Source organism: Eutrema salsugineum, unplaced genomic scaffold (genome assembly GCF_000478725.1).
Source record: "Eutrema salsugineum unplaced genomic scaffold, Eutsalg1_0 scaffold_2, whole genome shotgun sequence".
NCBI classification, from domain to species: Eukaryota; Viridiplantae; Streptophyta; class Magnoliopsida; order Brassicales; family Brassicaceae; genus Eutrema; species Eutrema salsugineum.
Genome location: NW_006256829.1, coordinates 10,681,092 through 10,700,871, shown reverse-complemented (window position 1 = coordinate 10,700,871; position 19,780 = coordinate 10,681,092). Strand labels below are relative to the sequence as shown.

At 34.1% G+C, this 19,780-nt stretch overlaps 4 protein-coding genes and 2 pseudogenes across 4 annotated transcripts; 5 read left to right on the top strand and 1 right to left on the bottom strand.

Moving 5' to 3' along the window:
• Positions 1 to 316: 316 nt before the first annotated feature.
• LOC18017033 (putative F-box/LRR-repeat protein At5g54820) lies at positions 317 to 2,419 on the top strand. Its single transcript, XM_006401469.1, has 3 exons — positions 317 to 1,243; positions 1,577 to 1,756; positions 2,132 to 2,419. Exons 1-3 carry the CDS (start codon positions 317 to 319, stop codon positions 2,417 to 2,419), a joined length of 1,395 nt encoding a protein of 464 aa, XP_006401532.1.
• A 2,285-nt stretch (positions 2,420 to 4,704) lies between these two features.
• Positions 4,705 to 5,559, top strand: LOC18017032 (annotated as a pseudogene).
• Positions 5,560 to 5,860: 301 nt separating this feature from the next.
• Positions 5,861 to 7,870, top strand: LOC18017031 (putative F-box/LRR-repeat protein At1g56400). The gene is made up of 3 exons (XM_006401467.1): positions 5,861 to 6,802; positions 7,065 to 7,244; positions 7,505 to 7,870. Exons 1-3 carry the CDS (start codon positions 5,861 to 5,863, stop codon positions 7,868 to 7,870), a joined length of 1,488 nt encoding a protein of 495 aa, XP_006401530.1.
• A 1,499-nt stretch (positions 7,871 to 9,369) lies between these two features.
• Positions 9,370 to 11,271, top strand: LOC18017030 (annotated as a pseudogene).
• A 4,110-nt stretch (positions 11,272 to 15,381) lies between these two features.
• LOC18017029 (tryptophan synthase beta chain 1, chloroplastic) lies at positions 15,382 to 15,716 on the bottom strand. The gene is made up of 2 exons (XM_024156823.1): positions 15,653 to 15,716; positions 15,382 to 15,562 (listed from the first exon to the last, which is right to left on the bottom strand). Exons 1-2 carry the CDS (start codon positions 15,699 to 15,701, stop codon positions 15,387 to 15,389), a joined length of 225 nt encoding a protein of 74 aa, XP_024012591.1. The 5' UTR covers positions 15,702 to 15,716; the 3' UTR covers positions 15,382 to 15,386.
• A 174-nt stretch (positions 15,717 to 15,890) lies between these two features.
• Positions 15,891 to 19,424, top strand: LOC18018839 (putative F-box protein At3g29830). The gene is made up of 5 exons (XM_024155424.1): positions 15,891 to 16,100; positions 17,269 to 17,345; positions 17,543 to 18,233; positions 18,557 to 18,736; positions 19,137 to 19,424. The coding sequence occupies exons 1-5, from the start codon at positions 15,891 to 15,893 to the stop codon at positions 19,422 to 19,424; spliced, it is 1,446 nt and encodes a 481-aa protein (XP_024011192.1).
• The last annotated feature ends 356 nt before the right edge of the window (positions 19,425 to 19,780 follow it).

The following is a 19,780-nucleotide window of genomic DNA, read 5'->3' as shown; positions in this document are numbered from 1 at the left end:
ATTGTGAGGGGTTTGAAATTGTTCTTTTCCTGTTACTCATCTCCAAATATTACAATTCCAGATTGTTTCTTTTTTTTTCAAGTATAATTCGGATCCATGAGTGTTAAATACTAAAATCCTGCGGATCAAGCAATTTTGATTTTGAATGAAATTTCATTAGCCCAAACTTTTGATTATATGGACTTTTGTTTTTGTACTTTGTCTAAGGCGGATTGATTTTATATATGCTTCTACAGACATTTTTTTTTGGTAGAAATTGCAAATGCAAAAGATATGATTAGTTTTATCCATTGCAGGATTTCGATAAAGAACCAAGATGGATACGAAAAGGGTTTCCGGAAGCCAACCAGACATGTTATCGAGTCTACCAGATGTACTTCTAATTCTGATTATCTCTTTGCTACCCTTCAATGAAGGCATCAGGACCAGTGTTTTATCAAAACGCTGGAAGAATCTATGCTATGAAATCAAAAACATTGCCTTTAAGGAACCCAACTATATCAACAATGTCGGTAGGATTTTGTTTGTTCGCTCCATGCGTCTATGGGTGGCTAGATTTCAAGGTATCATTGAAAGTTTCGAGATTTCTCTCTCCAATCCAGTGGGATTTGTGGCAGATATCGAGTACCTAATCGACTTTGCAGTCTCCAGACAAGTGAAGAAGTTAATTCTTGATTTCTCCAACCCTTCTTTGAGAACCACTCTTGATGCATCGTTGCTTCAAGTTGTTTTTGAATTGCCAGCAAGTGTTTACCGTCTAAGAACCCTAGAGTCATTGTGTATTTCCGCGTGTGGGTTTGACCCCTCGAGATTCACAAACCCAGAACTACTAAGAAGCCTCTCCATCAGTTGGATAAGTCTCAAACAAGTCGAATCTTTGCTACCTAAGTGTCCTTTGCTCGAGAGTCTAAGTATCAAACACTGTTGGGACCTTGATATCATGATGATAGCCGGGCAGATAAGAGAATTGGTCTTCGTGAACTGCGACTTCCCTCTGATGTCTTGTTCTTTTGACTTGCCTAATATAGAGATCTTCAAGTACACAGGATATATGATATGCCTTCATTTCAGGAGTGTGAATACGATGATGAAAGAAGTATACTTGAATTTTGATGAAGAGAAAGAACTTGATACAGACCCATTTGCAATCTTCTTACACAAAGCAGGAGGAAAATTTGTTTCTCGTCTTCTTAACGCTTGTCGATTTGCTAAGACCTTAACCGTTTGTCCGTATCTCCTTCAGGTATGTCTTTTGACTTAAAAAAAATAAAAAAATATATATATATATATATATATATATGAACAAAATATTATATTTGTGCACAATCACTACCGATTTTAGTCTATTTAATTAAATAATTACATCACTTTTAGAAAAAAATATTATTTTAGCGATGTGTATTAAGTGTGGTGTAAGGATTGGGAATACGTTGGGTGCATAGTTCTAATATGTAAATTCTGTGAAAGTATATAGTAGATAATAGTATAATACTCTTTATAAAACTTAATTATGTTGAATTGCTAGACACTAAGTATGATCGGGCCATGTTTTGGTTTTTTTTTTCTTTACTGGAAGGTGATTCAAGAATGTGACATTCCAGCTTTTTTGCTTCGTGATGTGGATGTACGATATTTGGTGCTGAGAACAAAGATGCAGCCTAAAGAGTTTATGGGCATTCGGCTCCTTCTCGATAATTGCCCCGACTTGGAGACACTTACTATCGACCATGTTCATCCAAAGCCAAGCGCCTCTCCAGTAAGATTGCTACTATATATAGAATACATATCTAACTAGTCACATTACTACTATATTTGGATATATATTTTCTGGAGTAGCTAATAAAAATGGTAAAATAAATACAATAAAAATTCTTTTAAGGTCAAAAAAATATATCATTCTCACTTTTATCGTTGAGTTTTCAGGGTTTTCACATTTAATTTTATGAGGTTAGGGTTTAGGATTAGGTTTAAAATTTAGTTTTCAGAAATAAGAATTTAGTTTTTAGGGTTTCTGATTTATTTTTAATCTATTCTATATATTTTAGAGATATGAGGTGTATTTTCTGTATATATGTCAAATTTTCTCAAAAGTTTGTTTCTGCTCATGATATTTTCATTTGACATTTGGTAGAGGACTTCTTTATCTCATGGCATCGATCCACAAACACATTGGCTTCAAAACATTTCATACAAGTGTTTGAGAAGGACTCTCAGGGTCGTTGTGTTTAAGAACTTTATTGGTAGCTTCGACCAGTTACAGCTGTTGCAGCATTTTATACGGACTGGGGACCTGTTGGAAAGGGTCGACGTTCACGTACGTGATAAAGTTATGAAGTTAGGGGAATGGTGGGTTCGTGATCAAGTCATGATGTTGCAGAAAACGACGAACCGTGCAAAGATAATTCTACACAGCGTTTGAAAAATTGACCTTTTCAAGACTTTTCTCTAATGGTTCTCTGATTGTCCCATTTAGTGATGTTTCAAGTTTGGTTACGTTGAAGTTGGATATTTTGGTATCTCCGGGGGGGTTTTTTTTATGAATAAGTCTCGCAATCATAATAATTGGTCTTATATGTGGCCAAAACAAAATAATAGATATTTGTCTAATATCCGTATACAATATACAATCTAAGTTAAGACTCTTTTCTTCTAATATGTGCGGAACCAGAATTTTTTTTCAATGAGGGCAAATGAAAATAAATATGATATTATGAATGGGAGCAATGACTTAAAACTTTAAAAAATATATTAATTTTTTAATTTTACTGGGGGCGAATGACCCCACCTTGAATAATGTGGCTCCCCTCAATTTCTTTAGTATTTGATTTGGTTTGTTGTAATTTGACAACAATGAGAATGTAGGGCGAGCCTTCAATTTTGCTTTTTCAAATATAAGTTTCTCTCACTTGCAAATCCATAGTTTGAGTTTGATAGGGTTTAATGATTTTATTGAATTGATATTCCAAAGATATGCCCTCTTCTCTAAAATGTAGCATCATACACCGTGGAAGAACACAACTATTGAAAATTCAAAATAAAAACATGGCGTGCAGTGTATTGAATTGAATCATCTAGTTATCGTCAAAAGAGTTATACTATGTTAATCTCTTACTAAACAATTTGAAAAAAGGGTATGTAATTCTGATGAAATACGAAACTAGTGTAATTAAAAGGTATAAATTTTTACAGAACTCTCTTAACAGTTAACAGGAAGAAGATCAAAGACATCAATATTGGATTTACCACCTGAAGTTCTGATTGAGATCATCTGTTTCTTGCTCTTCAAGCAAACTGCACAAATGAGCCTTGTCTTGAAGTGATGAAGGAATCTTTCTCGTGACATCAAGAACATCATCTTTAAGGAATCCGAGTTTGTGAATCTCTCTATATGAAGATACCATCACACTCGATAGGGTTTTCTTTATTTTTCGAATGCACCAATGCATGTCGAGATTTCTCTGTAATTTCTTCATCAACAGATTCAAACATTACTTCCCCAACCCTAATGGTTTCAAAAAATCAATCGTTTCTCTGGTCTAATTCAAAGTTTGTAAACAAAGTCAAGATCGTAGTTCTTGATTTTTTCAGACCCTAGTTCTGACATAGACATTCGTCACCACCTCTCTGTCTATTTGCCATGTTGCGTTTACGATCACGACAATCGAGTCACTAAAGATAAGTGTGTTTTTTTTAAGTCTTACAGATTCAAGAAACCGAAGGTGCTAAGAATTCAAGAAACCGAAGGTGCTAAGAATACAAAGTAAAATTTAAATAGTTATGGTACCAACTACAAAAATTTGGTCAATATATTTTATCTTCATCTTTGAATATCTTTCTCAAATAAGGTTATTCTGTACGTATAAATTCTTAGAGAAAATAAAATCAAATTGGTCAAAATTTTGACCACAAAATTGAGTAATCAATTAAAATTCATTTATTTATTTTTAGGTTTTTACCAAAAAAGAAAAAAAAAACTGGTAGGAGCGGAATAAAAAGATGGGATTAAAATTTTTCCTAATGAATGAGTCAACCACCTACCCTCATCTTTACATTAGTATATTTTTATCTGTTCAAGTTCTTTGTTTTTTTCAAATAGTATATTTGGTTTATATTTAAGTATATAATATACAATAAATCTGATTCAACTCACCATTGATCTCATATTACTCATGTAAAGAAAGTTGTTTGCAACTCACCAAATATAAAACATTAGCATTATAAGAAAAATTTGTTCGTAGAATCTAAGGATTTGCTTTTTCTTTCTTCTTATAGAGATGCTTCATACATGTATTTAATAACATCACCATATAGTGCAACCTAACAAAACTCCTGAAAAAAATCTTTTAACAAAAAAATAATAGACAAAACTCCTTAGAAAAAAATCCTTCAATTTCCTGAAGCATAAGTGAAGAAAATCTAAGGTGTGTCACTTTTTGTTATAAGAAAATAAGAAATCATTTTTATATACTTGTTAGATATTTATTTCTCTGGTTTTAATGTTACAAGATATGTTATTATTACATGTAAATAATTTACTTATGTTGTTTTTTTTTTGCTCGGCCTTGTTTTTTTCTGTTTCTTATTACCAAAGGTTGATTTACATATGATTAATTCAGGCATTGTTTTGTTTTTTCAAAACTGTAGATGCAAATGAGATAATTGATTTGAAATCTGTCCATTGCAGGATTTTGATTAAAAACCAAGATGCATACTAAGGAAAGGAATTCAGGTAGCCAACCAGACCGGTTATCGTGTCTACCAAATCTAGTTTTGATTATGATCATCTCTCATTTGTCTTTCAAGAAATGTATTCAGACCAGCGTTCTTTCTAAGCGTTGGAGGAACCTATGCCATCAAACCAAAAATATTGCTTTCAAAGAATCTGAGTACGTGAACCGGATTGGCTGCAACAAAGTCGCTAGGATTTCTTTTGTTAACTACATGCGTCAATAGGTGTTTAGATTTCAAGGTCAAGTCATTAACAGTTTCGAGATTCATCACTCCAATCCAGTGGGGTTAGGGACAGATATCGAATACCTAATCGAATTTGCTATCTCAAAACAAGTGAACAAGTTAGTTCTTGATTTCTCAAACCCTGCTTGGAGAACTACTAGTGATGTATCATGGCGTGAAGTTATTATTGACTTACCAGAATGCTTATACCGTCAAAAATCCGTGGAATCTCTGTATATTTATGCATGCAGGTTTGACCTCTTGAAATTCGCAAACCAAGACATGCTAAGAAGCCTCTTTATCGGCTGGACTGGTCTCAAAAAGGTTGAATGTTTGCTATCAAAGTTTCCTTTGCTCAAAAGTCTAAGTATCAAAAACTGTTGGGAACTTGATTCCATGATGATAGAGGGGCAAATAAAAGAATTGGTCATCGAGAACTGCGACTTTCCTCTCATGTCTTGCTCCTTCGACCTGCCAAATGTAGACATCTTCAAGTACTCGGGACATATGTTCTTCCATGCAAGTTTTCTATTGAGAAAACACAAAGATAGGCCCAGATTTTTGCTAGATTGTCGAAGCCCATGGGCCTTGAGACGAGAGAGATGATATGTTCTGTTCATCTGATTAAGTGCCAGTCTGTGAATGAGTCATCTTCCTTTTTGAGTAACACTCTTGTCTATATGAGGTAGTACCACTTATGGAAGAACATCATCCACGCGCCTCGCAATTGAATAGGTTTAGAAAAAAACCTAACATACCATATATAAAGATTCTTTTGCAAAAATAAATAAAAATAAACATATATACATTCGTAGAGAAGAGATACACTATCTGTGGCGTCTAAACCATCAGTATCCGCAGAAAATCTTTTCTTTTTCTCAAAATTCTCTACATTTCTCTTACAACAATGGATTCGAGTGCTCAACCAGACAGATTCTCGAACCTACCTGATGTACTTCTGGTCCTGATCATTTCTTGCTTGCCTTTCAAGGATTGCATAAAGACCAGTGTCCTCTCCAAGCGGTGGAGGTATCTCTGTCTTCAAACCACTAATGTTTCTTTCAAGGAATCCGACTTCGTGAACCCTACTCTCGACGAAACATCCTGGATCTCTGCTAGGCATGCATTTATTGATTATGCGTGTCGATGGGTCGATAGAATCCAAGATCAAGACGTCGAAAGTTTCGAGATTAGCATCTCTCGTCCTTCTATTTACATGAGTGTCATCGAGTCCCTGATCGCGTTCGCCGTCGGAAAACAAGTCAAGAAGCTAGTCCTCGATTTCTCAAAACCTATTTGGAAGACCACTCGTGATGTGCATGAATATTTGGATCTCACTGTCGAAGTTCCCGAGAGCGTTTACAACCTAACGTCTCTAGAGTCGTTGACGGTTAACGCGTGCAAGATGTTTGATCCCTTGAGGTTCAAAGACCTAGGGATTTTCAAAAGCTTATCTTTGGGATATATGAGACTGGAAAATGTCGAGTCTTTGCTATCAAAGGCTTCGAGGCTTGAGAGTCTAAGTATCAATGAATGTTGGGGACTTGATTTCAAGAAGATAGTTGGGAATATGAGAGAAGTTGCCTTTAAGAACTGCGACTTTCCTCTCATGTCTTTCTCCTTCGACCTGCCAAAAGTAGACATCTTCAAGTACTCGGGACATATTTTCTGCCTTGATTTCGAGAAAGAGAACATGGAGATTAAAGAAGTATACTTGGATTTTGGTGTAGAGGGAGAGTATGAAGATGAACCAACAGAGTCACACATAGCTCAAGGAGAAATTGTTTGTAATCTCCTTAACGAACTTCGATCTGCTAAGACCTTAACGGTTTGCCCTTATCTCCTTCAGGTACGTAGTTTAACAAGACACTCTTTCACTAATGCACACTCGCTACCAGCTATTTACATCATTTTTAGAAGATGATATTTATGTTTTGCAATATGGTTCTAATTGTAGCGTAAAAGGATTAAGAATATATTGAATACGTAGTTCTGATGGTGTAGATCTTTACAAAAGTAGAGTAGATGGTACCCTTAATTAAGTCTCTAAGTTAAATTGGTAGACATAAAATTTGATCGAGCCATGTATGTGTGTATTTTTCTTATGGAAGGTGATTCAAGAATGTCACGATCCGGATTTTATGCTTCGTGATTTGGAAGCACAACATCTGGTGTTGAGAACGAAGCTGCATCCTAAGGAGTTTATGGGCATTAGGATCCTTTTTGATAAATGCTTGGTTTTGCAAACACTAACTTTCGATTATGTTCCTCCAAATCCAAGCTTTTGTTCGGTAAGATTACTGTATATGGATATTTTTTAAGTTTAGAATTTAATTTTTTGATGTTAGGGTTTATGATTCCAGTTTAGGTTTTAGTTTTCAGAATGAAAAATTTAGTCTTAGAATTTCTTAAGTTTTGAATATTAATTAATTTTCGAAATATAAAGTCTATTTTCAAATAAAATATTGATGTCATGTTTTCTTAAATCTTTTTTTCTAATTAGTAAAGCTCATGGTATATAAGCTCATGATTTTCACTTGAATTAATGCAGGAAACTATTTCATATCGTGGCATCTATCCACAAACACATTGGCTTCAAAACATTTCATACAAGTGTTTGATAAAGACTCTCAAGGCTGTGGTGTTTAAGAAATTTACTGGTAGCCTCGACCAGCTACATATGCTAAACTTTTTGGTTCGGACTGGGTCTGGGTGGGTGCGCTCGCTTGAGAGAGTGGACCTCTACATGCCAAATGGGCTGGAGAAAGATGAAATGAGGGTGGCTCGTGAGGGAGCCACCATGTTGCAGAGAAAAACAAATCTTGCGAGGATAATTCTGCACAGCCCTTGTGATGCGAATGGAGACACAAGGCCTATACGCATCCCTAAGCCCAATGCCAAATATCATCACGACTAAGTTTTCTTGTGTTTCAACGTGTACTCCAAGCTTCTTTTCCAGTTTTCAAGTTGTTAGGAGGTGTACTCCAAATATTTATATCAAATAAAAAACAAATAGAAAGGGTTTCTAAACTACTGAAAAAGAAACACTTTTTTTTTTGTGTTCTTCAGCTATTGTCTTTGATATACAGTAGTGATCAGTCCTAGCAGGGACTTATCAACTTGAAAAGTTGACTTTCTCAAGTAAGGTTCTGTTTTTTTTTTTTTTTTGATATTTGTTATGTACCTTTATGATTATTTCAATTAAGGTTCATTACGAAGAAAACATATAACAGATTGGATAATTTACTAGCCTATAAGATTTTTCGAAGACAAATTTCTTGTAAAACAAAATTCACAATGTCTATCATAATATAAAAAAAACGTTTATAAATTTTAGCTAAAATTAAAAAGTTGATAGATATGTTACTAATGTCAACGACAATCTAATATTTTCAAAGCATACGTTCTTTTTTTCTATGGAAACCGGTACCGGAATCAAATGTCACTAATCTAGGGAATGTACCTTAGCTCAAAGCATATATCTTAATCTAGATATCTTTGTCGAAAGCTCAAAAGAAAATAACCAAAAAAATTATATATAGCACCCTAGCAGGGCAGACCCCCCTCCCCCCTTCTTTAATTAATATTTAGAATCCTTTATTTTACAGGTCTTCGTTGATTATAAAAACAAAGCTATTTTTTGAAGGGTTCTTGAAAATTCATTACTAAAGAGTAAGGAAGATGCAAAAGATATAGCAAGGATTTAGGGTTAATTTGTTAAATAATTGATGGTGGAGGCCATAGAAAAATATAGGAAGCAGTTTATAATGGTGGAACTAAACTCTGATCTACATTGTCTTCGAAGGTGATGAGGTCTTCACTATGTCGCAAACCAAATCGGTTAGATGAATATTCTCCATTTCGATCCTCGAGTTTCTCGATTGCCGTCACAGTTCTTTCTCACTTCAAAAGATCGATTGATTTACAGATTCCACACGATTGAGTATTTGAGTGTAATATTACCCGAGAAGTTTTGCATGTTCTTCCATGTAAGTTTTTATTTGTTTGTTTTTGCATGTTCTTCCATTTAAGTTTTCTATTGAGAACACACAAAAATAAGCCCAAATTTTTACTAGATTGTCGAAGCACATGGGCATGAGACGAGAGAGATGATGATATGTTTTGTTCATCTGACTAAGTGCCAGTCTGTGAATGAGTCATCCTCCTTTTTGAGTAACAGTCTTGTCTATATGAGGTAGTACCACTTATGGAAGAATATCATCCACGCGCCTCTCAGTTGAATAGGTTTAGAAAAAAACCTAACATGCCATATATAAAGACTCTTTAGTAAAAATAAATAAAAATAAACATATATACATCGTAGAGAAGAGATACACTATCTGTGGCGTCTAAACCATCAGTATCCGCAGAAAATCTTTTCTTTAACTCAAAATTCTCTATATTTCTCTTACAACAATGGATTCGAGTGCTCAACCAGACAGATTCTCGAACCTACCTGATGTACTTCTGGTCCTGATCATTTCTTGCTTGCCTTTCAAGGATTGCATAATGTTTCTTTCAAGGAATCCGACTTCGTGAACCCTACTCTCGACGAAACATCCTGGATCTCTGCTAGGCATGCATTTATTAATTATGCGTGTCAATGGGTCGATAGAATCCAAGATCAAGACGTCGAAAGTTTCGAGATTAGCATCTCTCGTCCTTCTATTTACATGAGTGTCATCGAGTCCCTGATCGCGTTCGCCGTCGGAAAACAAGTCAAGAAGCTAATCCTCGATTTCTCAAAACCTATTTGGAAGACCACTCGTGATGTGCATGAATATTTGGATTTCACTGTCGAAGTTCCCGAGAGCGTTTACAACCTAACGTCTCTAGAGTCTTTGACGGTTAACGCGTGCAAGATGTTTGATCCCTTGAGGTTCAAAGACATGGGGATTTTCAAAAGCTTATCTTTTGGGTATATGAGACTGGAAAATCTCGAGTCTTTGCTATCAAAGGCTTCGAGGCTTGAGAGTCTAAGTGTCAGTGAATGTTGGGGAGTACTTGATTTCAAGAAGATAGCTGGGAATATGAGAGAAGTTGCCTTTAAGAACTGTGACTTCCCTTGGACTACTTGTTCCTTTAACCTGCCTAAAGTTGATATCTTCAAGTACTCGGGAGATATTTTCTGCTTTCATTTCGAGAGAATGAATCCGAACATGAAAGAAGTTCACTTGGATTTTGGGGTATTAGGTGAATATGATGATGATTTGGACGACAAAAACGTACAAGCACTAGCGCTTTGTGATATGCTTAATAGTCTTCGATCTGCTAAGACCTTAAAAGTCTGCTCTTATCTCCTTCAGGTATTTTATAAGTCTAAGATTTACATTATAATGCTGCACATTAATTCGGTCATTCAGTATAAGTTCTTGGAAAGTTTGAACTATATATTTGCGATGTGGTTGTAATTGTTGCCTAGTGAACAGAAAGTATGTATGCTGAAGACTTAGATGTTGTATAAACCGATTAGCTATTAGTCGTTTGAAATTATTAGGTTAAGTGTTTATCAAACTCTTTGCTATCTTGAACAAAATACTTCCATTAGGTGACTATATTTCTTTCCTTACCATGATCTAATCCTATTAAAGTCATTACTGGCGCATTTTAAGATTATTGATTCGCGGTATGATAATAGTGATCTAATGAAAATCGAGTAATACCCCAAAAATATTAGGTTAAATTTGTGTATACAGAAAATTGTTTAGAATGTAATTTTGACAGTAACATGTGTGTATATTTTTTTTTTAATTATTATTGTGGAAGGCGATTCACGAATCTGACCACCCGATGCATATGCTGAGACCGGTGAAGACACAACATTTAGTGCTGAAAACAAAGTTAGAACCGAGAGAGTTCCATGGAATTAGGCTCTTTCTCGAGAAGTGCCCAGACTTGGAATCCCTAACTTTCGATATGCTTCCTCCAAGCCCTATCACGGTACGTTTTTTGGTTATTTGGTTTCAATGTATATTTATATATCCTCAAAAGCGAAATCTATATGGATCTCTTCATATTATTAAACCACACGACATTTAATGATTTCATATTTCTCAGAAATTTACATCATATGAGGGTATTGATCCACGAGTATATTGGCTGTATAACATAACATACAATTGTATGAGGAAGACACTTAAAACCGTGGTGCTCAAGTATCTGATTCGGTCCGGGAGTGGGCGTGGGTCTGGACCTGTATTGGAAAGAGTTGAGATATACTTGTCCAATGGGTTGGACGAAAGTCAAAAAATGTATGCATATGAAGGAGCCGAAATGTTGCAGCGAATTTCGGAGGATGTTCAGGTTTCTTGGGCATAATTCTTGAAAAAGGTCATCTTTTCAAGACTCTTCACTAATGGGTTTAGATTGTCCCATTTAATTTGTGATGATTTTGTGTTTGGTTTATTAACTTCGAGGATGGACGATGTTCCCATTTGGATCCGGTTAAGTTGGTTTGTTTGTTTGTTTTATGAATACTAGCCTCAAGAAAAAATGAGGACTTGGTCATCTATGTGAACCAAAGATAATAGTAATTGTATTGAGTAATATCTATATGATATTATATACAATTTGATCGTTTACATCTAGATTAAAAAATTATTGTTTTTCCGGATTGATTCCAATTTTTAGTACGTATTCACATTTCGTTTTGTTGAACACAATTCTGTTTACTATGAATTTCATGTATTTATAAATTTCACTTGCAGTTTCTACTTAAATCCAATCATATTCCTTCTTTTAGTTTTGGGTGCGTCTTTGAGTTAGTTAAAATGATACATGTGCATATGTTTATGAAACTAAACTTGTATACTTTGCCTCGTTCACGAGTTGCATTTTTCCAAATTTGTGTGTTATTTGGCATCATCAATGGATGCATTTGGACTTGCATCATTTGCAATTAAGAATATATCTTGTGCTTTCAAATTTGTTTAGAAGTAGTTTTTTGTTTGTCATTTGCAAATCCAATAGGTTTAACATTGATCGGCCGGTTACACGTCTCGAATATACAGTTATGTTTTTGTGATATCAACAAGTTAATTAATTGTGCCGGCTTACAAAAAAAATTAGACCGTATAAAAACATAAAATAAAAAAATGTCGAACCTGACATATGTTAATTAGTGTTAAGATTCAAAATCATTTCGATAAAAGGTGATGCAAGATCATATCTCTCTTATTACTCGATGAACAACGTAGAAGAACAAACCTTCCTTCAAAAAAAAAACAACGTACAAAAACAATATAGGGCTCTCTCTCTCTCTCTCTCTCTCTCTCTCTCTCTCTCTCTCTCTCTCTCTCTCTCTCTCTCTCTCTCTCTCTCTCTCTCTCTCTCTCTCTCTCTCTCTCTCTCTCTCTCTCTCTCTCTCTCTCTCTCTCTCTCTCTCTCTCTCTCTTACTTATAGCCAAAACACTCCTCACTTACAATTATATATATATATATATTTTTTATCTTCTATTATTATTTGAGAAGGACACTTAAAAAAAAATGTTATTAACAACTTTGCCATGCTGATGTGTCAATCTCAAAAAACTTCTCAATGATTTTTTAAATTAGACTCAACTTACTAGATTAATTACATCATATGCCATTAACATTAATTTGGTTAAAGATTAGTTTATATCAAATATATATTTAATACTCAAACATTTAATTGTAAAGATATTCTCTCTCTTTCTATTTCTTATCAAAATATTTATAAAATTTAATACATAATATTAATTATGTTACTAAACATTATTTTTATCTCATCTTTCTTTAATCTTAATTTTGTTAAAAAAATAATCATATTATATATTTAATAATAATAAAATCTTCATACATATTATAATTTATATGTTTTTATATCAAAGCAAAGTATCTTAGTCTGATGTTAGACCGGTTAGATAAAACATATTAATTAATGTATTTAATGTGTAATTTTATTCATATAAAAATACTACTAAATTTAATTATGAAATCATATAATTTATGCAATTGTATTATAAAATAAATATAAATTTGATTATTATTATAATTTCATAAATGTCATATATATTTGCAATTATAAATATCAGCTAACATTTTTATAGTTGTATTTATATATATTATATTTACATATTCGAATAAAAGAATTGTGGTTAATATTTACCCCGTACATGGTACGGGTAATCAACTAGTATATATCAATAACAAAAAACTCCTTACTTACAAATTTTCTACAAAATTTTCACCAGCATAATAGTTAATTGGATCCTGCCACTTTCTTACCAAATTTTAACCGTATTTTCTACGAATATAAATTTGGTAGGTTATTAGTTGGATAAATTTTACTACTTTTTAATATTTTTTTGTATGAAACTTTTTACCTATTTTCTACCACTTCTATTTTTTGTCATAATTACATAAAAAATTGGTTAAAAATATTTTTACCAAATATTTTCGTAAGAACTTTTGTAAAAATATGGCATGTTTTCTTCTATGTACTAAGAGTTATCTTTTTGAAAATTTTAATCAAAATTCATTGATTTATAATTATAACATTTGGATTTGAATTAATATTTGTAAATCAATAGGCCTAATTCATTATGAAAAGGTAGAAGATATATGATGAGTATCAGGTCAGGATATGTAAATTCATTGCAACTTCCAGCAGTCACACGTCGAAACTTTGTACAAACACGACGAAGATCATTGAGAGGACGGTTGATTTTGTGTTTGGAGTTTTTATTCTGGATAAACTCGTTAAAAAGTATCTCACCTATCCGAATGAAAAAGTACGACCAGAAGAAATGAAGATGGAAATGGAAGTTATGAAGAATGGCTTTGAAGGGATGAATATCTTCACATACTTATTATTTTATATAGTTAAGTAAAAATAGACAAATGATCAAAATCTCATGACCAATTCTTGCGCGATTATTTTGTTTTGTTTCTATGATTAATAGAGTGACAACTCAGTTTGGGCCTTAAATCAATTTCTATATGGGCTGCAATTGACATGTCGATAAAGAACATACTAATATTACGAGTTCAGAACAAAAATCAAGCATGAAAACTCAATCCAACTTAAAATGCTGTTTTACAGACACGTAGGGTCTGTTCTTCTACACGACGCTGCGTCAGCGGCAGCGACGAAGCAAACGATGTCAGCAGTGATAGAACACAAATGTAAACGACAACATAACTTAACAAAAAAGTAGTCGCCGATTAACTGATGAGTCACCGACGATATGAAATGAGACACTGCAAATTTTCAGCGTCAGCTGCGTCACTGCAATCTTCATCGGCGTTCATCCTCAGCACCAGTTTTCCTCTCATTGGTGTGTTATCTTCTATCCGTCCAAAGCTGATTTATTCGGTCGCTGCCGTTGACGCAGCGTCGGGTAAAAAAACAGGCCCGTATAAGAATACTATAATTTGTTTTAGTTGGCATACTCTAAGTTCCATAAACATTGATAATTTAGACAAGTACCAAATCAGAGCCAAACAAAATATGAGCTGAAACAAGATCTCGATCATAATTTGTTAATTGATTAATTTATATTTATTTTTTGGTCAGAGTCATCACCTTTTTTTTGTTTTATCCGTCAAGGATCACACGGGAAACATGATAATATCAATCAGATGCTATATCTCATAAATTTGCGAATATATGTCTTCTATCAATCGGTCCTTTTTCTAATGTAGAATCACATATGAAATATGAGATAAAATCTTGCAAAGTTGCAAGTATGACTGGTTAAAAAAACTTCAATGTCAGATAAAGAAGCTGAAATTTATTTAATTAACATAAGTGAAAAAGAATTTTATTCGATAGGGGAAATACTCTTACAAATTTGTGCATTTGAAAAAAAAGAATGTAATATATCATTCTTGTATCTGCAAAAGTGGGTTTTTTTGTAGAAAACCCAAAGACGGAGACACCTAACTGAAGAACAATTTCAGTCAAACTCTTTAGAAAATATGAAATGTTTTTTTAATTGATAATAATATATTTATTCAAATTTGCTCTAGTCGTAGTCTTTTTTCTGTTTCCTTTCTATTATGGAAACGTCCCGACAAGAGAAGCATAGGACAACTAAATTACAAATACAAAAGATTTCACTGTCTGAAAATTTAAAACAACAGGTCTGGCATGGTCTTACGCGACGCCTACTCGGACGCCACTACACCACCAAACATGATGAGTTTAATAAACCTCCTATTATCAATTATGCATTGCAGGAGATCACACCTACGAAGAGGGTCTGGAGAGATGGTTTGATACTCGGCACTAAAAATAGCTTCTGAAGATCTTAATGTTCTGTTCTTTAGCATAGCGACATTAGTTCTTGCTTTTCTTTTCTAACAAATAGAATATGTAAAGAATCAGTTTTTTTTGGAATATAATTTAACATATTTTCAAAAAAAAAAAAAAAAAAAAAAAAACAAACAAAAGGAACTGTTTTTTCTTTTCAAACTTCAAGATATTTAGCCACCGTCTGAACATCTTTATCTCCTCTTCCACTAAAGTTCAAGACCACTCTCGTTCCGTCCGGTAACGTGGGACATAGCTTATCGAGGTGAGCAAGCGCGTGTGATGTCTCCAGCGCCGGAATTATTCCCTCTAACCGCGACACTCTCTTGAACGCTACAAGCCGCAAATCAAAGGAAACACAAAAAGATGAGATATGAAACAAAGAAGAGATTACAGAACAAAAGACTATGCATCGATCCATACCTTCCAAGGCTTCTTCGTCGGTTACGCTATAGTATTCAGCACGTCCCATGTCTTTAAGGAAACTGTGCTCCGGTCCAACAGTTTCCACACCGATCATACGGACCTTTATGTCATCTACAAATTCATGGAAGAGTCCTATTGCGTTTGAACCACCACCTACACAAGCCACCAAGACATCCGGTTTCCCTCCCCAAACGAATCGGGTCTTTGCCACAGGGTCCGGTTAGATCCGGCGGCCATGAGAACGGCCGGGTCCTTGGCGATAGTGCAAGAGACGGAGAAAGATGACCTTGAGCGAGACGATGGCAGAGGCGTAAATTTGAGAGCTTTGGAGGGCGATCTCAAATGGGTCAACTGGGAAGAGGAAGACGATGACGAAGGAGCTGAAGAAACGGAGGTTCTGAATGTAGCAACGGTGCCTGAGGCTGCCATTACTGAATCTCTCTTGGTCAATATTTTTCTCCCTCCTTGGATATCCTTCCAAAGTAAGAGCTTTTATAGATTCTTTATGAAAAAAGAGAATTTGGGTCAAATTTCTGACACAAAAACAAATAAAAATACATATTACGTTAATATTTAATACGAAATAAGTCTTTTACCAAGAAAAGGTAAGTTGGTAGGACTTGGATCGGTTTTAACAAATGGTTTTGAAAAAAAACTTTATCAAATGAGCCATCACCTACCACTTACCTTTACATTGATTAATTTTGTTTTTGGTTATAAATTTTCCCCAATTACTATAAATTAGTACAGTATATTTGTTACTATCTAAGTATATCGTATCTTATTCAAACTCCTCCATGACCCCGTTGATTTAAGTTTTTAGACCAAAAAAAAATATTTACGAAAACTTTACAATGCAACTTCATATTATCCTTTACATAATAAGCAAGTTCACAATGACTCATCAAAATCGACACAAAATCATCCTAAAATTTATTTATTCGTTGAACCTGAAGATTTCGACTTTTTGTTTCTTTATTGAGATGGTTCATGCATAACCTTATATATTAACATTAACGAATAGTGCAACTTACAAAATACCTGGAGAAAAAAATTCTTGAAATCTTCACCAATCAGGAGCGTACGTTAGGGACAAAGCATCAGCTCTCAGGTATGTAAGTAAGAAATTGTTGTTATAAACTTGTTATGTGATACAAATTTTGCAATTTCTGTGCCATTGCTTTTATTCAAGTACTAGAACATAGCATAATCATATGCAACGCAAGACATGCGTTGTAAGCTTCAAATTGATGGCCACTTATTTTGTCTTACTTGATTTTTCAATCGAACCAATGGAGTAATAGTTCGTTCATGCAGGATTTAGTAGTCATTGTGTAGGGTTTGAAATTGTTATTTTCCTGTTACTCATCTCCAAATATCACAATTCCAGATTGTTTTTTTTTTTTAAGTATAATCAGGATCCTTGAGTGTTAAATAATGCGAATCAAGCAATTTTGTTTTTGAATAAAATTTTCATTAGCCCAAACTTTTTGATTATGGACTTTTGTTTTTGTTCTTTATCTAAGGCGGATTGATTTTATGTATGCTTCTACAGACATTTTTTTTGTGTGGAGATTGCAATGAAAAGATATGATAAGCTTTATCCGTTGCAGGATTTCGATAAAGAACCAAGATGGATACTAAAAGGGTTTCAAGAAGCCAACCAGACAGTTTATCGAGTCTACCAGATGTACTTCTAATTTTGATCATCTCTTTGTTGCCCTTTAAAGAGAGTCTCAGGACCAGTATTTTGTCAAAACGCTGGAAGAATCTATGCTATGAAATCAAAAACATTGCCTTTAAAGAACCCAACTATATGTACGGGTTTAACTCCAACAAAGTCGCTAGGATTTCTTTTGTTCACTACATGCATCAATGGGTGTCTAGATTTCAAGGTCATGTCATTGAAAGTTTTGAGATTCATCTCTCCAATCCAGTGGAATTCGTGGCAGATATTGAGTACCTGATCAACTTTGCAGTCTCTAGACGAATGAAGAAGTTAGTTCTTGATTTTTCCATCCCTTCTTTGAGAACCACTCTTGATGCATTGTTGCATGGAGTTGTTTTTGAATTGCCAGCAAGTTTTTACGGTCTAAAAACCCTAGAGTCATTGTGTATTTCGGCGTGCGGGTTTGACCCCTCCAGATTCACAAACCCAGAACTACTACGAAGTCTCTCTATCAGTTGGTTAAGTCTCAGACAAGTCGAATCTTTGCTATCTAAGTGTCCTTTGCTCGAGAGTCTAAGTATCAAACACTGTTGGGACCTTGATATCATGATGATAGCCGGGAAGATAAGAGAATTGGTCTTCGTGAACTGCGACTCCCCTCTGAAGTCTTGTTCTTTTGACTTGCCTAATATAGAGATCTTCAAGTACACCGGATATATGATATGCCTTCATTTCATGAGTGTGAATACGATGATGAAAGAAGTATACTTGGATTTTGATGAAGAGAGAGAACTTGATACAGACCCATTTGCAATCTTCTTACACAAAGCAGGAGGAAAATTTGTTTCTCGTCTTCTTAACGCTTGTCGATTTGCTAAGACCTTAACCGTTTGTCCGTATCTCCTTCAGGTATGTCTTTTAACTTTTTAAAAAAAAATCTATATATATATATATATATTCTGAACAAAATACTATATTTGTGCACTATCACTATAGTCACTACCGATTTTAGTCTATTTAATTAATTAAATCACTTTTAGAGGATTATAGTTTTGCGATGTGTATCAAGTGTGGTGTAAGGTTGAGAATATGTTGAGTGCGTAGTTCTGATATGTAAATTCTGTGAAAGTAGATAGTAGATAATAGTATTAGCATTCTTATATAAGTAAATATGTTAAATTGCTAGACACTAAGTATTATCGGACCATGTTGTATATTTTTTTTACTGGAAGGTGATTCAAGAATGTGACATTCCAGCTTTTTTGCTTCGTGATGTGGATGTACGATATTTGGTGCTGAGAACAAAGATGCAGCCTAAAGAGTTTATGGGCATTCGGCTCCTTCTCGATAATTGCCCCGACTTGGAGACACTTACTATCGACCATGTACATCCAACGCCAAGCGCCTCGCCAGTAAGATTGCTACTAGGTATATAGAATACATACCAAACTAGTTATATTACTATATTTGGATATGTATATTTTCTGGAGTAGCTAATAAAAATGCTAAAATAAATACAATAAAAATTCTTTCAAGGTCAAAGAAATATATCATTTTCAGGTTTACCGTTGACTTTTCAGGGTTTCACATTTAATTTTTGAGGTTAGAGTTTAGGATTAGGTTTAAAATTTAGTTTTCAAAGATAAGAATTTAATTTTGACGGTTTATTATTTAGTTTTAAACTATTATATATAACTTAGAGATATGAGGTATATTTTCCGTATATATGTAAATTTTTCTCAAAAGTCTACTTCTCTTATAATTAGGAAAGCTTATGGTCAGCTCATGATATTTTCATTTGATATTTTGTAGAGGACTTATTCATGTCATAGCATCGATCCACAAATACACTGGCTTCAAAACATTTCATACAGGTGTTTGAGAAGGACTCTCAAGGTCGTTGTGTGTAAGAACTTTATTGGTGACTTCGACCAGTTACAGCTGTTGCAGTATTTGATCCGGACCGGGGACCTGTTGGAAAGGGTCGATGTTTACGTACCAGATGCAGTCATGAAGTTAGGGGAATGGTGGGTTCGTGATCAAGTCATGACGTTGGAGAAAACGACGAACCGTGCGAAGATAATTCTACACAGCGCTTGAAAAATTGACATTTTCAAGAGTTTTTCTCTAATGGGTCTTTGATTATCCCATTTAGTAATGTTTCAAGTTTGCTTACGTTGAAGTTGGATATTTTGGTATCTTCGGTTTTTTTTTTTTTCTATGAATAAGACTCTCGCAATCATAATAATTGGTCTTATATGTCATATGTGGACCAAAACAAAATAATAGATATTTGTCTAATATCCGTGTGACAATATTACAATCTAAGTTAAGGCTCTTTTCTTGTTCTGATATTTAAAGTTAATTTTTCTTTTTATCTCAATTACTTTAGTATTTGATTTGGTTTGTTGTAATTTGACAACAATGAGAATGTAGGGCGAGCCTTCAATTTTGCT